General features: G+C 37.2%; 1 protein-coding gene across 1 annotated transcript; it reads left to right on the top strand.

The window, feature by feature from the left end:
• The first annotated feature begins 637 nt into the window (after nt 1-637).
• On the top strand, nt 638-15,289 carry LOC136839534 (uncharacterized). The gene is made up of 10 exons (XM_067105746.1): nt 638-776; nt 1,944-2,012; nt 2,662-2,795; nt 3,227-3,427; nt 3,559-3,910; nt 4,300-4,691; nt 5,182-7,365; nt 7,477-7,752; nt 8,541-8,665; nt 8,774-15,289. The coding sequence occupies exons 1-10, from the start codon at nt 725-727 to the stop codon at nt 15,156-15,158; spliced, it is 10,170 nt and encodes a 3,389-aa protein (XP_066961847.1). The 5' UTR covers nt 638-724; the 3' UTR covers nt 15,159-15,289.
• The last annotated feature ends 559 nt before the right edge of the window (nt 15,290-15,848 follow it).

Genomic DNA, 15,848 nt, shown 5'->3' with positions numbered 1-15,848 from the left:
TTCAGCATATATATATATCAATGACGTCAAGCTTAGTTTTGGTTTACTAAATACCAGAGGCCCCGACTTCTGTCAGATTTGCAATACTTAAGAAACTTTATTAATTTCACGGTGCTCCAACGACCTCCGCCCCCAACAAAAAAAAAAAACTGTCAGTTATTTTTAACAACGAATTTTTTTTTGTGCAGAAAAAATAAAATTCATTTGTAGTTACTGAATACAAGTTAGAATGAGGTATTTATATTCAACGACATTCGAAGAAATCGAAATCTTGAACGACTTGGAAACCACGTATTAAATGAACCGAATACCTTAAGATATAAATACTGACAGGAATAAATTTATAAATATTGAATGAATCTTTACAAATAACACATAATACTCAGCTACAGGCTCTAACAAAGCCGAGAGGTTTCAGCTGAAATATTCCTTTAGAGCATACTTTACTACAGAAGCTGTAGAGTGCCCCAGATACTATTCAGCTATTTCTAAGTCTAAACGACGTCCGCGCACCCTTTAGCCAGCTGATAAAGACGGCGATAACCCAGTCACATGTGCATGGCAGCAGAGAATCCAGTGTGCATGCTGAAGGTCACGAGAGTGACCTTCGGCCCGCCGGCGCCGATTCCGAGGGGTATATAAGGCAAGGGCAGCGCTTCGGAAGTCAGCCTTTGGAGCTCCGACTAGACCTGTCCGTTCTCTGGCAGTGTGAGTCGGTCCCAAGATGAAGTTCGCTTTGCTAGCCCTCGTTGCTCTGGCCTCAGCGGCCTTGGCAGGTAAGACTTTCACCTTGATTTCCTAATTAGTTCGCACATTGTGTTAACGGTAAAGTTTACCTTGAATTTCTAAGTATTTGCAACGACATTTAGTGCCTAAAATCTACGCTACGATGCTAATTTCCTAGTAACTCCGAGAGTATTTGATTTGTGAAAGATGAATCGATACGGATATACCTACTATTGACTGGTAGGTTAGACCTTCCACTAGTTGGTACGTTAGATCTTATGTTAAGTGTAAACTCTAATAGGTTTTGGCAGCTAAAAAGATATGTGATGGGTAAAAGCTGTACTCCGATGCCACTTTCTAAGTAACTGCGAGAATACATTTTGATGGTTAGAAGCTAGCTATATCGATACGTTAATGGTAAGTTAGATCTTCCATTAGCTAGAAGGTTAAATCTTTCATTAACTGGTAAGTTAGACTCTCCATTAACTGGTGGGTTAGATCTATTATTTGGTGGGTAAAATCCATTAGGTTTTGGCAGATAAAATCTAAGATGATCTCATAGGTCAAAGTGATCTACAGTGGACAAAAATCCGCAGAAGACAAATCACAGATCTTCATAGACCTGTCAAAAAAATAAAAAATTTTGATGTTACAAAACCAAATCGTTCCAGAAAATGTCTGACTTGCATTTCTCAAACTGAAAACTCAGTACCTTAGGGCCTGTTGTGATTATTATTATTGTTATTGTTATTGTTATTATTATTATTATTATTATTATTATTATTATTATTATTATTATTATTATTATTATTATTACCATACCAGACTAAGTTTATACCATTACTAATAGGATAGTTTCTTAAATATATGAATTTACTTTAGCATACACAATTAGCAACTCATGAAATTTACAAACCTGGCATGGTCATAAAGAAACTAAGGCCTCGAAAAGTTATTTAAATATTGGAATCACAACAATATTCACTGAATATGTCTATGTGATCTTAAAACCCAAAGATGCATCATAGGCAAAATACCAAAAATAAACTTCACTATTCTTTGATTAATAGACTGTTGTCACCATATTCTGCTGGACATTTTCAGGAAATATGGGAAACTTCAGGCTAAGAAATGATAGGTTCCTGTATATCATAATGAAGTTGACATTAGTATTCCTTCTGAAATTACTCATACTATTGTATCTTCTGTCTTTTCAGCACCGGCAACTTCTACAGGCTCTTGCGCACTTCAGTGCACAAGTCCCCAGTCGTTCGCGTACCAGACAGGTAAGCATCAGACCACATAGTATTCAAACAGCAATGACCCCTAAATTCTCTTCTACTTTTTTTTTCCTGATTTACAAACTTTCACCCTTGAAGAGGCAGAAACTATCGCTCCCTTCCTTCAAGGGTAAGAAACACCCTTGTCTATTTCTCTACCTTTCCCTGATTTCTCTGGATTGGGCAAGAATAGGGCATGTGATCAGTTCTTTTACTGAAGGCAATTAGAGATTTCCAAAAGGGCAAGTGGGTTTGGCCCAGTCTTTCATCTTCCAGTCACTTTTCCCCTTTTCTTTCTGCAACCTGAGCTAGGTTTAATTCAGCTAAAATGATAATCCACATGAAAACCCATGTGCTACAGGAGAGCAGCGCAGCAAATTGCCTCATCGTAACATACACGCAGTGTGCTTGTGTGCTTTCATATACAAGCGTTCATACACGATATGAACTCACATACACGCACACACACACATACCAGAACATTTAATTCTCACTTCCATAAGGCAGCCCAGTTTAAAGTAACTATGTGTGTGAACCACTGGTCGTAGATTTTCATATATCAGTGCATTTATGGCATTCACGTGAAAAAAATTCTCTTTACAAAATGACTCCACTAATAAAACTGATCCTAATCACTTAAATATCCCTCTACTAGGAAAGAGTTACGTGTATGATTACTCCATCGACACGTCGACTGCTCTTGTTGGTGTTGCTGACGATGATGCCAAGCTCCGAATCACGGCTCAAGCCCACATCGATGTCGCTGGTCCCTGCGATTTCATCCTCAGGGTGAGTTGGAAAGCATCCTCATAGTAATTCACCAGGAGTAAATGCATTACTTGAAGACTTGATGATGCATAACTTTCCATCCTTGAAGAGGTGCAAGAGGTGTTAGAGCCCACTCTTGTTCTTACCCCTTTTTCCTAATTTCATTTGGCCTGTTGGTTCGAAAGGAATGTTATACCTAACTTAATCTAAACGGTTCAAACTTGCAAAACTTTGAATCACCATGATGTGAGTCACTACTTTGATGATTAACGAGCAAGTTTGTTTTCTATCAATCACATTCTGCAGTACATAAATTCCATATAGTTTCAGACTCTTCCCAGACACCATACAACTATGTACAAACACGCCAGGTATAGATAATATAAAACTTAAATTCCTTCTAAAATACACCAAAACTTATCATCTCAAGTAAAATTTTTTTTTTTTGTCAGGTGACCAACGTGAACATGGAAGGATCAAGTCACGCGAGTGAACTTGCTGAAGCTTTGTCCAAGAATGCTTTGAAATTCTCCTTCCAAGATGGCATGATTGAAAACATCTGCAGTGACGTCACAGAGCCAACATGGGTCCTTAACATAAAGAGAGGTCTTCTGTCTACCTTCCAGAACACAATGACTCAGAGTGAAGCAGAGGTATGAATATTATTTGAGTTTACAATTCTCACATAGTTAAAGTCCTTTGTTTTGATTAATATCTATGCTGTGCATTTGGCAAGTGACAAGATACACCATTACATAGGTCTATTAAAAAGATTTTGTTTCAGAATGTGCAAGAAAAGGATGTCTCTGGTGTTTGCCAAACTCACTATAAGACTGTAACTGAGGGAGGAATTGTCCGTGTCGAGAAGATCACAGACCTTGCATCTTGCAGCCTCAGACCAGATTTCCCTTCCATTATCAGTTCAAGTTACACCACTGATTCCCCCATCCAGAACTTCCCACTTCTTAAGACAACAAACAAGTGCCTTCAGCAAATACAAAGTGGAATCCTAAAGAGTGTTGAGTGTGAGGAAATCTACCAGTCTCGTCCATTTACTTCTGAGAAAGGATTAGCCTTCACCAAGGTCATGACTTCAATGGTTTTCCTTTCTGAAGACGCCATTGCACCAGTGCCAGGTATGTTCTAGTTCTATTGTTTTCATTAATAATATTATAATCAGTATACAGTATAAAAAATCAAGGTTGCCAAAATGATAGGTTAATTTATTTAATTTATTTAGAGAAGTAACCCTCCAAAACGGAAGCTTTCATATTTCACATCCACATTCATATAAGCCCTCTGAATATATGTAATTATCAGAGTTTAACAGCGTTTATTTCAAAGATAGAGATCTCTTCAAGAATGTCCCTAAAATCATGATCAACAACTAGATTTATTAACTTTCCTTTTAAATGATATCTAGTTCTCGATATCTCTTTCTGTAACATATATTCAGATAATGCTTGATGGTCATAATATTCATACGGCTTTTTATCGAAACACATCTTGCACTATTTACCAACAGAGTTTGAATTCTACCGAAAGACTCTCGTATATGACGACACCGTATCTGACATCCCTATGCTCCAGCTTCAAAAGGTTAACAAGATCTTGAGTGACTTGGTTGCTCTTTCCGAAGATGAAATCCTTGCAGAAACCCCAGCTCTTTTCTCTGAGCTTGTAGATGCCCTCAAGAAGCTTGACCATTCTCAAATGAGCCAGCTCTTCACTACACCTGAAGGTCGTCCTCGAAAGTTCCTGGTTGATGCCCTGCCCTTGGTCGGGACCCCAGAAGCCACAGTACTTGTCAGCAAGATGATCCTAAATAAGGAAATGAATGATATTGAAGCAGATGTGTGGTTCACTTCCCTAGCATTTTACAAGAACCCCGCTAAGGAGATGCTGAGTGCCATTGCTGTGAGTATATGTTTTACTTTTGTAACTGTTTGTTTCACAAATAGCTTAAAGAACCATATTTGACAATTTGCCACTTTATGTCATCTTAAAGTTACCTGAAAAGTCAATTTAATTCTAATGGTTATACATCTCCCCTTCAGTTTAGTTAAAGGGAATATATTCTACAGATGGCTTCTGCACACTAAATACTCACACACACACAAACATACACTCACACACACACACACACACACACACACACACATATATATAATATATATATATATATATATATATATATATATATATATATATATATATATATATATATATATATGTGTGTATATATATATATATATATATATATATATATATATATATATATATATATATAACTAATATATAGGCTAATGATAGATAGATTTATTGTTTCCCACTTATCTTTGAAAATGCATATGCAAAATAAATTTAGTATGTTTACTAAGTTATAATGAAATATAATTTTTCACAGCCTCTTCTAGAAGGAAAGCCAACTCAAAAGGCTTTGCTGGGAACCTCTGCACTCATAAACAACTACTGCAAAATCCATAAGGAGTGTGAAAGTGAACCCGAGATTAAGAATGTAATACGTCTAATCGAAAATCAGATTGGAGCTGGTTGCCGAGCTGTCAATGAAGAGGAAAAAACTAGGGTCTTAGTTGCTCTGAAAGCTCTTGGAAATGCTGGTCGCTGGATTAATGCCAAAACCACCTTGGAAGCATGCTATCGAGAAGAAAATGCCATGGAAATTCGTGTTGCTGCATTGGATGCATGGAGACACACTCCTTGTGAATATGATCGATCAGACATTCTAAACCTGTTCCAAGATGAATCTTATGACCCAGAACTTCGCATTGCTGCTTACCTTTCACTCATGTCTTGCCCCACACCATCTCTCATCAGTATTGTAAAGGAGAGACTGACCTCAGAAGGTGTAAACCAAGTAGGATCCTTCATTTGGACTCACATGACAAACATGCAAGAATCAGCAGTCCCTGAAAAACAGTGGATGCATGAAATGATTGGTGAAGAACTTCTCCAAAAGAAATTCAGCACAGAAGCACTGAAATACTCCCGCAATTATGAATCATCTTTCTTCACTAATGCTCTAAATGTTGGAGCCTCTGTAGAAAGCAATGTCGTCTTTAACAGCAAGTCATATCTTCCTCGTTCAGGCATGCTTAACCTTACACTGGATCTTTTTGGGGAATCTATAAATTTCCTAGAAGTAGGGGGTAGGATTGAAGGATTTGAAGCATATATTGAAAAATTCTTTGGATCTAAAGGATATTTCCCTGAGGAACACATTGAGCAAATTCTGAAGAATATGAGGGCCACATCTGATGCAGAAACAACCACACTGGAGGGCTTCTTAGACAAGATCACTGACGAACCTGAAGGATCTTACTATCTCAGAGTTTTTGGACATGAACTACATTACCACCACTTCCATGGACTTGAAAATCTATTCATATCACCAGGCAGCAAAAGTCCACTAGACCTTCTGATAGACCTTATTCGTAAAGGCAATGTTGACTACACCAAGTCTTTCCAAGTTCTTGACTCTCAATTGCATATTCCAACAATTTCTGGATTGCCACTGATACTTGATTCCAAGGTGACAGGCACAATTAAACTTGAAATGAAAGGAAATCTAATGGCTGAAAGTATGACAAATTTCAAGGTTGAGGGCCGTCTGCATCCATCAGCAGCTTTGAAAGTTGATGGTCACATGATTATTGACGCTCAGGTGGCAAAAGCTGGAGTAAAACTATCATCTACCCTTCATACTTCCACATTTGTTGATGGAAAAATTCATATTGCTGATAGCAAAGTTGTTGATATTGCCATAAATACACCAAAAGAGAAAATAGAATTCATTGATGTTAAAGGTGAATATATGTACATCATAGACAATGAAGAAGTTAAAAAAGAAGCCGGAGAAAAAGCTGTATATGAAGGATGCACATCTGGATTCCTTGGTATGACACTTTGTGGTAAACTTCAACACACACCAGCAACAGAAATGTTCCCAATTGGACCATTTGAGGCCAAACTGTATTTGGAAAAGACTGACACCCAAACAGGTTACATCTTCCAATTCATGCAAGATAAGGAAAAAGTAGAACTGATCATCGATACTCCTGGGTCACAAAAGGATAACAAAGTGAAACTGTCAGTTATCAAGAGTAAATCTGCAATTGAATTTGATTTCACTACACCAGTGAAATCTGTCAAGGGAAGTTTGGAATATATTTGGACATACCTTAATAAGAACATCAAGGGTATCATGACAGTGGACAATGGCAATCAGTATGCACTGGAAACTGGTCTTCTTACAACTGTTGACGATATTACTACATATGAGCCTTTCTTGGTTTTAACACTTCCAGTTGGAGAAATCCTGAATATCAAAGGAATTTTGAAGAATAAATTAGATTACTATGACTCCATTATTTCTACTAAGATTGACGTTGCTTACAAATGGGGAAGCCAGCAAACAGTCCATGTGGAACTTGATGCCAGTAAGAAACTCACTGAAACTACGAGTGTATTTTCACTCCATGGTGCCATAGATCCTACACAGTTTGCTAACCTGAAGTCTTCATTAGACGTGACTGTATCTGAAATAGAAAATCAGCAATACAAGGCTGAGGTAGGACATACTAAGCTGTATATTTTTTATCTGAAAAAAAGGAGATCAAATAATGTTTATAAACAGAGCTAATATATTTAATATATTCATTCGTGATTCTAATTTTTACAGGTAAAGGCTGTTCTCAATGAGGAACCCTACATCATAGAAGGAATGATCCAGGACAATTCAGTGGAAGGAAAATTGACCATTATTGCCGATGCAACTATGGTATCACCAAATCTCAACGTCAAGGCTGGTCTTGGAATCACTGGCGACTCTGAGAAAGGTCTTCTTGATCTGAAGTCAACAGTCAATGGTCAAAATTATGACTTGAAAATTGAAGTAACTAAAGCCTCCCTCCTCATTGATGCTAATATTATTCGACACATTGTTCTAGCAGCCTATGTAAGTAAATACTATTATTAATTACAGTTTTCTCTCCTACTCTTCACCTTTATCACTATTCAAAATTATGACTTGAAAATGAACCAATTACGGCATATCTTCTCATAGATGTTAATTTCATCTGAAGCATTGCTTTAGCAGCCTAAGAATACAAATAATTTAAAGTACAGACAGTTGTCCCTCACCATCATCCCCTTCACTCATGATGATCAGTATTATTATTATTATTATTATTATTATTATTATTATTATTATTATTATTATTATTATTATTGTCGTTGTTGTTGTTTCTCTAGACGTTTGCATTTCATCAGTTACCAAGACTTCCACTTTATTTGCTGAGAACCTTAATTGACTTTAATTACAAAAACATGAAACCCCCATAACCATGTTTCCATTTGGGACATTTTAATGTAGAGTCAATCTGAATTTGACTATCAATATGGGATGTGCGCATGAGCAAGAGTTCACTTTAGTCACATAAGAACAAATAAAAGTTATTTCTATGTTAAAACACTTTAAACTAAATAAAGCATAGCTTTTATTAACATGTCACACCATAGGATGAGCTGCATAGGTTGTTCAATGTATTTTTCTGCAATATCCACAAAAAAATTTAGGAAATATAAAGATTGCCAAAGACTGCAAAACAAAATATTTCATACACTGTCCCAATTGCATATTTATGAATAACATTTTATTTTGTCGTTAACGTTCATAATTAATGGGACCCTCATTTCTCTGGTTGGGCTTTACTATTACATGACAAGGAAATTTCTTTCATTCAGGTTTCTTCAGGCGAAGGAGTAGCAAAAGTACACATCAGCGGTGAATGGAACAAGGATGTGGACCCAACAGCTGTGTTCGTGTTTGACGGACAGATCTCACAGGATGAAGTCAAAGCCCACGTCAAGTAAGTTTGCTCGATAACTAACATGTTTTTAATCTCATGAAACTGAAGGAATAGTAACATGAAATTCATGAAGAACTTTTGATTTACTTTATGATTTTCTCCTCCAAGGATTGCTGACAAGGAAGGAAACGTATCTGGCAAACTGTTAGTCCGTGGACTTGAGTTGGAAGGCAACTGGGAAGACAAAAAGGTAACTGCAGTTATCGGCTACACATTAGGTGAGACAAAATCCCTCTCCATTTCAGTGGAAACACCATTTACTGGATTTGAGAAACAAGATTTCACAGCTTCTGTGACTTTGAAAGACTATGAAATTACTGGCCGCTTAGTGTGTACCTGGAAGAACACTCAGCAAATGGCTCTAAACGTTGCTGGGAAACTAACACCTGGTTTGTTGAAGAATGCCCTGTATACTGAAGTCCTGTTTAGTAGCACCTTCGAAGGGCTTGAGCAGATTAGCTTCAAACTTGACCATCAGATGGAAAACCTATCTATCAAATCAAGCATAACAGCTTCCTGGGGTAAAACATCAGTAAACTCTATCTTTGAGGTTACTCCCAAAAGTGATGGGCTTGAGTCATCTCTTTCACTTGAATCTCCATTTACTAAAAATCTTTTGATTACTCTGAACCATGTACTGAATGGAAAGGATCTAACTACCATAATTGAGGGCAAATATGGTGATACAGTTGCCACTGTTGCCCTTAAAGGTCACATAGACCTTGAAGATGTGCAAAGTGTCATTCTCTCTCTTCAGATTGCACTTCCTTCCATCCCAGATATCATGGCTACTGTTAACTACAAGTTTGATTGGGCTGAACTCCAATTGGTCTTTGAAGGAGTAATGGGAGAAAAGAAGGTCATGTTAAATGTAAATGGAGATCTTATTACAAGTCCAACTACTAAATTCACTGGAAATCTTCGACTGATTACACCATTCACATATCCCATCAGTGCAACAGTTGCTCATGCCAATGATGCTAGCTCTTTTGAATCTAAGCTGGAGATGACAAGGTTCTGGTCAGATTATGGTACACTGAAGGTTCATTCTGAAGGTCACATGCTGCCAGAAGATATTCTATTTTTGGCTGAAATTACCACCCCTGCAACAAAGGCATCAGTTTCACTGACCCATAAAATCTCTGAAAATAAATTATTCTCTTCATTGGACATCAATCTTAATGGTGAGAGCCTAAGTGTCAAGGTGAATGGTGTTCTTGACTTGTCTAAAATGATTGGAAACTTACAACTAAAGATAATTTCCACTCTCAGTGAACTAAACAACATAAAAGTAACTCTAGATAGCATTAAAGAAGGTGCAAAAAGAACCAGTAAAATTATTTTAGCAAAGGATGAACAATCAGTAACTGTTGACCATATCATAACTGTTACTGACAGTTTGAATTGGGAAAATATTCTTGATATCAATGGACTATACAAGCTTAAGAATACTCAATTACACAGTGCTTCTTTGTTTGCACATGAGATGGAATGTGTTTGGTATGAAAAGACTATTCACTTAACATTCCAACTTGACAATAAGAGCAGTGAAGATTCCAAAATCATAGATGGTCTCATTTCTCTAGTAACACCCTGGACAGATCTCATGAAAGGTGAAATTCACCATGTAAATGATGGCATTGAGTATAAGTCCGTGGTTACTGTTGAATATACCCCTGGAAAAAAGATTGATCTACAGAACATCGTTAAAATTGGTCAGATCCTTTACTCTAAATCCACCTTAACAACACCATTCACTGAAACTATGGAATATCAAATTACAGTAGATCTTTCTTCAAAGAAGGCAGTATCACTTGATCTCTCTTGGGGCTCTAAACAAATAGCTTTGGATATTACTGCTGAAGTATTGACAGGAAAAGCAGATGTGAGCCTAAAAATTAATTCATCGTATCTCAAGTCCCCAATTACTGCTGATGTGTCTTATGACGTAGTATCACCAACAAAGACAATCAACCTTCTTGCTACATATGTAAAGAAACTGGAAGTGAAAGGCTTGTTTTCTGGAGACCTCAACAAAGGAGATTATTCTCTGGTATTGGACCTTCCTGTAGAAGTTATCAACCACATCGAGTTGGCTGGAAATTGGACTTATGAGCTTGGTAAAGCAAGTGCCGACATCAAAGCTATCATAAGTACATTGGAAGATACCATACTTCACATTGATTATGATATTCAGACACAGAAAGAAGTAACTATTAAGGTAGCATATGGGTCTAAAATTATACAGCTTATTGGAAAAGTCGAAGAGCAAGCTATAACACTCGACTTGCTAACTCCCTTTACTGGGTGGGAGCACCTGAAGATATCCATTTTCCTAAGTCAAACAGCAATTGATATTTCTGTTGCAAAGAATGATCTAGCAATAACAGTGAAAGGTTCTCTGCATATCAAATCCGCAAAAGGAAAAGCACAGCTAACTGTAACTACACCTTTTGAAAATTATGAAGCCATTTCTGCTGAATGTATTTATTCTTTGCGAGGACCTGTTAAGTATATTGAAATTAAATCTTCCATCCCAGCTGGAGACTTGAAATTAACAGGTGAAATTGATGCTTCAAAAGATTTAGCTCCTGTCATGAAATTGATGTTTGTTTCTCCATTTGAAGTTGTGAAAAGGATTGGAGGAGAAGCAACCTGGGATCTGACGACGAACAAAAAATCTGCTCGTGTACAAGTGTATCAAAATGACCTGGAGTATCAATGGGAACTAGAAGTATCCGTTGAAAGTGCCGTTGCTGGATACATCAAGTCTAAGATCATTACACCATTCCCTGGAATGACTACTGTTATTGTTGAAGGAACTCTTGATTTCACAAAATCTCCCTATGAACTCAAGTTTGCACTGGATAAAGAAGGAACTCTCACCAAATTTGAAGGATCTTTAACTGTTAGTGACAAGGGTTTCAGCTGTCAACTGCTGACACCTTTTACTGGCTGGGAAGCTATTGCAATTATTGGAGAGTATGAAATGATTGAAGACCAACTGACTGGAACTATTGAAATCAACAAGGGTTCTGATAAGTACTCTCTTAAAGCAGAGATTCTTTACAACCTAAGCAACCCCAAAGTTCATATTACACTTGAAACACCAGTTGATGTTATTGCATTTGTTGAGTTATTAATTGATTCCAGTTTAACTGAGCCACAGAAAACTATCCATGCAGTCCTCAAAGTCAATGATGCAACTTTCACCGTAGACATTGAAGGTCAGTTAGTTTACAAAAATGCATATTTAAAAGTTCTGGCTACGACTCCAATCTCTGGAATTAGTCTGATTGAAGCTCAAGTCAAGTATGACTTCACAGATCGTGTCAAAACAGCTGAAATAGATTTCAAGATTGAAAATGATTCTAAACGTATCTTCCTGGAGACCCAAGTATCAGGAAATAGGCTTCAAATTCAGGTAAAAACCCCTCTTGTGGCCTTGGAAATGGCCAAACTTGTAGCTGACTACAATGTTCAGCGTAATCAATACTTTGTATCAACTTCACATATTATAGCTGGTGAACAGTTCGATTACAGTGTGAAAGTGGCGGTAACAGAAAAAAGCATTGAATTGGCATTAACAACCCCAACTGAAGCCTTGAGAACCCTGGCTGTCAGCATGAATTATGAACTTCTGGATAATGGAATTAAAGCTCTCGTGGTTGCACAGGAAAATGATGAAAAATATGAAATGGAAATTAATGGAAGTTTCATACCCTTACAGTCAAGTCTCCTAGTTGGAATTAAAACACCCATAGAAGGATGTAAAACATTAACTCTTGACTGCAAGTATGATTTGATATCAGAAAAGAAAGTTGCTCAGGTTCTCATCCAAAAGGAGAATTTAAAAAAGCAAGTTACACTTGAGGTTGTAGTTACACCTAAAGCTGGATCCATAAAACTTGTAACTCCAATTGAAGGCTTCGAGGTCTTAGGGACATCATATACTTTGAACATTGATACAGTTAACAAGACAATGGATGCTAGTTTAAAAGTAGTAAAGAACTCTGAAGAATGGACCTTCTCTGCACAAGGACAATATTCCTCAAACACACTGACCATAAGATTCCAAACTCCATTTGAGGAATTTAAGGCTATTGCTCTTGATGGTCACATAGATTTCGAAAAGAAAGTAGCTAATATTGTCAGCGAACTGGGTTCCTACAAATTTACAGCTCAGGTATCATATGCTCTTGATAACATTCTCTTGGAACTGACTACACCATTTGACGTCCTGAGAATTATTTCTGTTGGATTTGTTTATGACACATCCGCAGCTCAAAAGGTGGCTAAACTAAATGTGGTCTATAATGAAAAGACCTACAGTGCTACTGGAACTCTAGTATTAACACCTGAAATCTCTGAAATCTCCATTCAGGCAGTTACTCCTCTCACAGGTTTTAACAATGTTCTTTTAACCCTAAAGTATGATACAACCAAGAAGGATGAACTCATTTTGGCTGAGCTATCATATGACCAATTCTCATACTCTTTGAAGATTGGGGCAGAAATTGGCAAAACTGAAGGAACTATCAGCTGCAATTTAACATCTCCTGTGCCGGGATGGACTATTGTTCAACTGCTTGCCAAAGCAAAATTGGAGCCTGAAGAAAAATTATTTGAAATTTCACTGGGAAAGGAAGAGGACCTTAAAGCTTTTGATATTGCTGGGAAACTAATTGGAATTGTGGAGGGTTCCCTTAACATTCATACACCAATACCTGGTATGGAAGATATGGGAGGTTACTTTAAACTTGCACCTTGGGAAAAGCTTGAAGGAACCTTAGATTTAGCTCTTCCATTAACTTTAATACCTAAAATTCATGGAGATGTAAATCTGCTGTTTAAGGAGAAAATTCAAGGTGAAATCAACCTCCAAGTAGCTGATGAATTGTGCTCCGTGAAATTGGACTTAGTTGGAACATCCCTTGAAGATGGATACACTGGACAAATAGAGATAAATACTCCAATTCACCTTCTGTCTAAAGTTATATTAAATGGAAATCTCATTCTCAAGACTTGGACATCCATACAAACACACTTGAAAGTTGACTTGCCATCTGGTAGTTATGAGCTGGATTTGAAAGGTGATTTTGTCCTTAGAAATTCTGCACTCCTCTTCAATGTAGATACCAAATTTATGGGAATTCAACGCAAAATTACCCTTGAAGCCAAATATGCTTCACTTAATGACTTGGAAATGTTGCTTGCTGTTGTCCTGGATGATCAAAGCCACCAAATTTATGGGAAACTGAATGTGGCTCCCAATACTATTTCAGGTAATATTACCATTGAATCAACACTGATAGAAGGAAAGAAACAGATTTCTTTTGTTATTACAATTCCCACAACTTCAAGCAAACAGCTGTCCTGTATCATTACAATACTTACTGGATCAAAACATTCCTTGTCAGTAGATGTTGATTTTACAAATGGGGTTGAGGCTAATTTGCTTATTGATTCTCCACTTTTCCCAAAAGTTGCTGCAGCACTCAAAATCACTGCTGGATCTGCCAGTGTTTCTCTTGATACACCTCAAGGAAACCATTTGTTAGATTTAACTTGGCAGGTCTTGCCTGGAAACTATGCAGTTACTGCAAAGCTGATGACTCCTTTGCTACCCGACACATATGCAGTGAACATGGTTCTCAAAGGAGATAAGACTGACTTGAAGTTTAGATCACAGCTAGCCATAGGAAGCATACAGCATGTCATTGAAGGATCTGTCTTAGTAAAAGACTCTAGTGCAGATATTTTGCTCGAGATTGAAACACCTTTCATGGACATCGGTAAGGCCACATTGTCAGTGTCTCTGAAATTTGCAGCTGACGTTGAAATGAACATAACAGCAGCTATTAGAGATCAGACCAACACCTTTGAACTGGTCTACAATAAGAATGGCAGAGCTTTCCTCGTTCAAGTTACGTCGCCCTTCATCCCTACTGGAATGGCCAAGTGTGAAGGAAAAATTATTGGGGAAACATTAGAGGATATGAAAATTAAAGTGTCTCTTCAGAACAGCGAGAATACCATCTCAGGTGTGATGCATCTCAAGGTCCAGAATGAGAACAATATGAGGGCTGAGCTCATCATAACAACACCATTCAAGGGATTCCGCAAGATGAAATTCGGAGCCGAATTTGTGGAAGATGAAGACACAACCATCATTTTCTTTGTTGACAAGCCCATCAAGTGTGCAGCTCAGCTTCTCCTCAAGAGAACAGAAAAGGAATACGTGGCCATTTTTAACTTCGAAACCTCAACTGACCTCATAAAGAAGATCGACGCTGAAGTGAAGATACCCTTTTTGGTCATTGCACCCAAAGTGTCTGCCGAAGCAATAGTGAATGGTTTATACTACGGAGGCAATCTTTCCCTCAGAATGACTCCTCCTTATGAAATTGGAGTTAAATACACCTTGGAGGACAAATATGCAGGAAACTTCCACATCAGGACAGACTCTTCATTCTTTTCACTCTTGTCTTAAACTCTGAGACTTTTGGTTGACGAAATGCTACTAAGAAGATTTTCAGTTGTTTCCTTATATGTTATATGCATTATTAAATCTATAAAAAAATATCAAGACAAAAACTCTCAGCAATAAATTATAAAACCTACTATATTCTTTTACTCAATTTCCTGCTATCACTTATGAGTTTCAAACACAAATCTAGTAATAGATGAAAAGACTCTGAATTAACTAACAGATAAACGTTAGGAACAGAAATCTTGATGAAAGCCTTTTAACGTATTATTATATTATCATTGTTCTTGTTTGTTCATGTATTGCAACCATTATCAAGCTGTGATATGCAATATTAATTTGGTTTTGTTCATTCAATTCCGTTGAAAAGTATTTGCGCACACATTTACTGAGGCCTCTTTACCGAAGCGTGTGAGTTTGGCATTAAACATATGCAGATAAAACGGATGAAATGCAGATACAAGCAAAACGTAAATTATGATATTGATGCAGACAATACATTGTTACGCATCTCAATAACCATCAATAAACAGCCGCCCTATAATACGAATCGATAACTGAGTTTTAGAGAATTGTGAAATGTGTTTGGAAAAATTAAAGTGGGTGTAACTTCATTACTTATATTACGTTGCTGAAAGTTTCTTCGTTACTATTCTAAATGTACATAATGTACATTCCTATGGAACAAGCCCC

Source organism: Macrobrachium rosenbergii, chromosome 6, assembly GCF_040412425.1.
Source record: "Macrobrachium rosenbergii isolate ZJJX-2024 chromosome 6, ASM4041242v1, whole genome shotgun sequence".
NCBI classification, from domain to species: Eukaryota; Metazoa; Arthropoda; class Malacostraca; order Decapoda; family Palaemonidae; genus Macrobrachium; species Macrobrachium rosenbergii.
The sequence above is the reverse complement of the archived record's forward strand: the minus strand, read 5'-3'. Positions and strand labels throughout refer to the sequence as shown.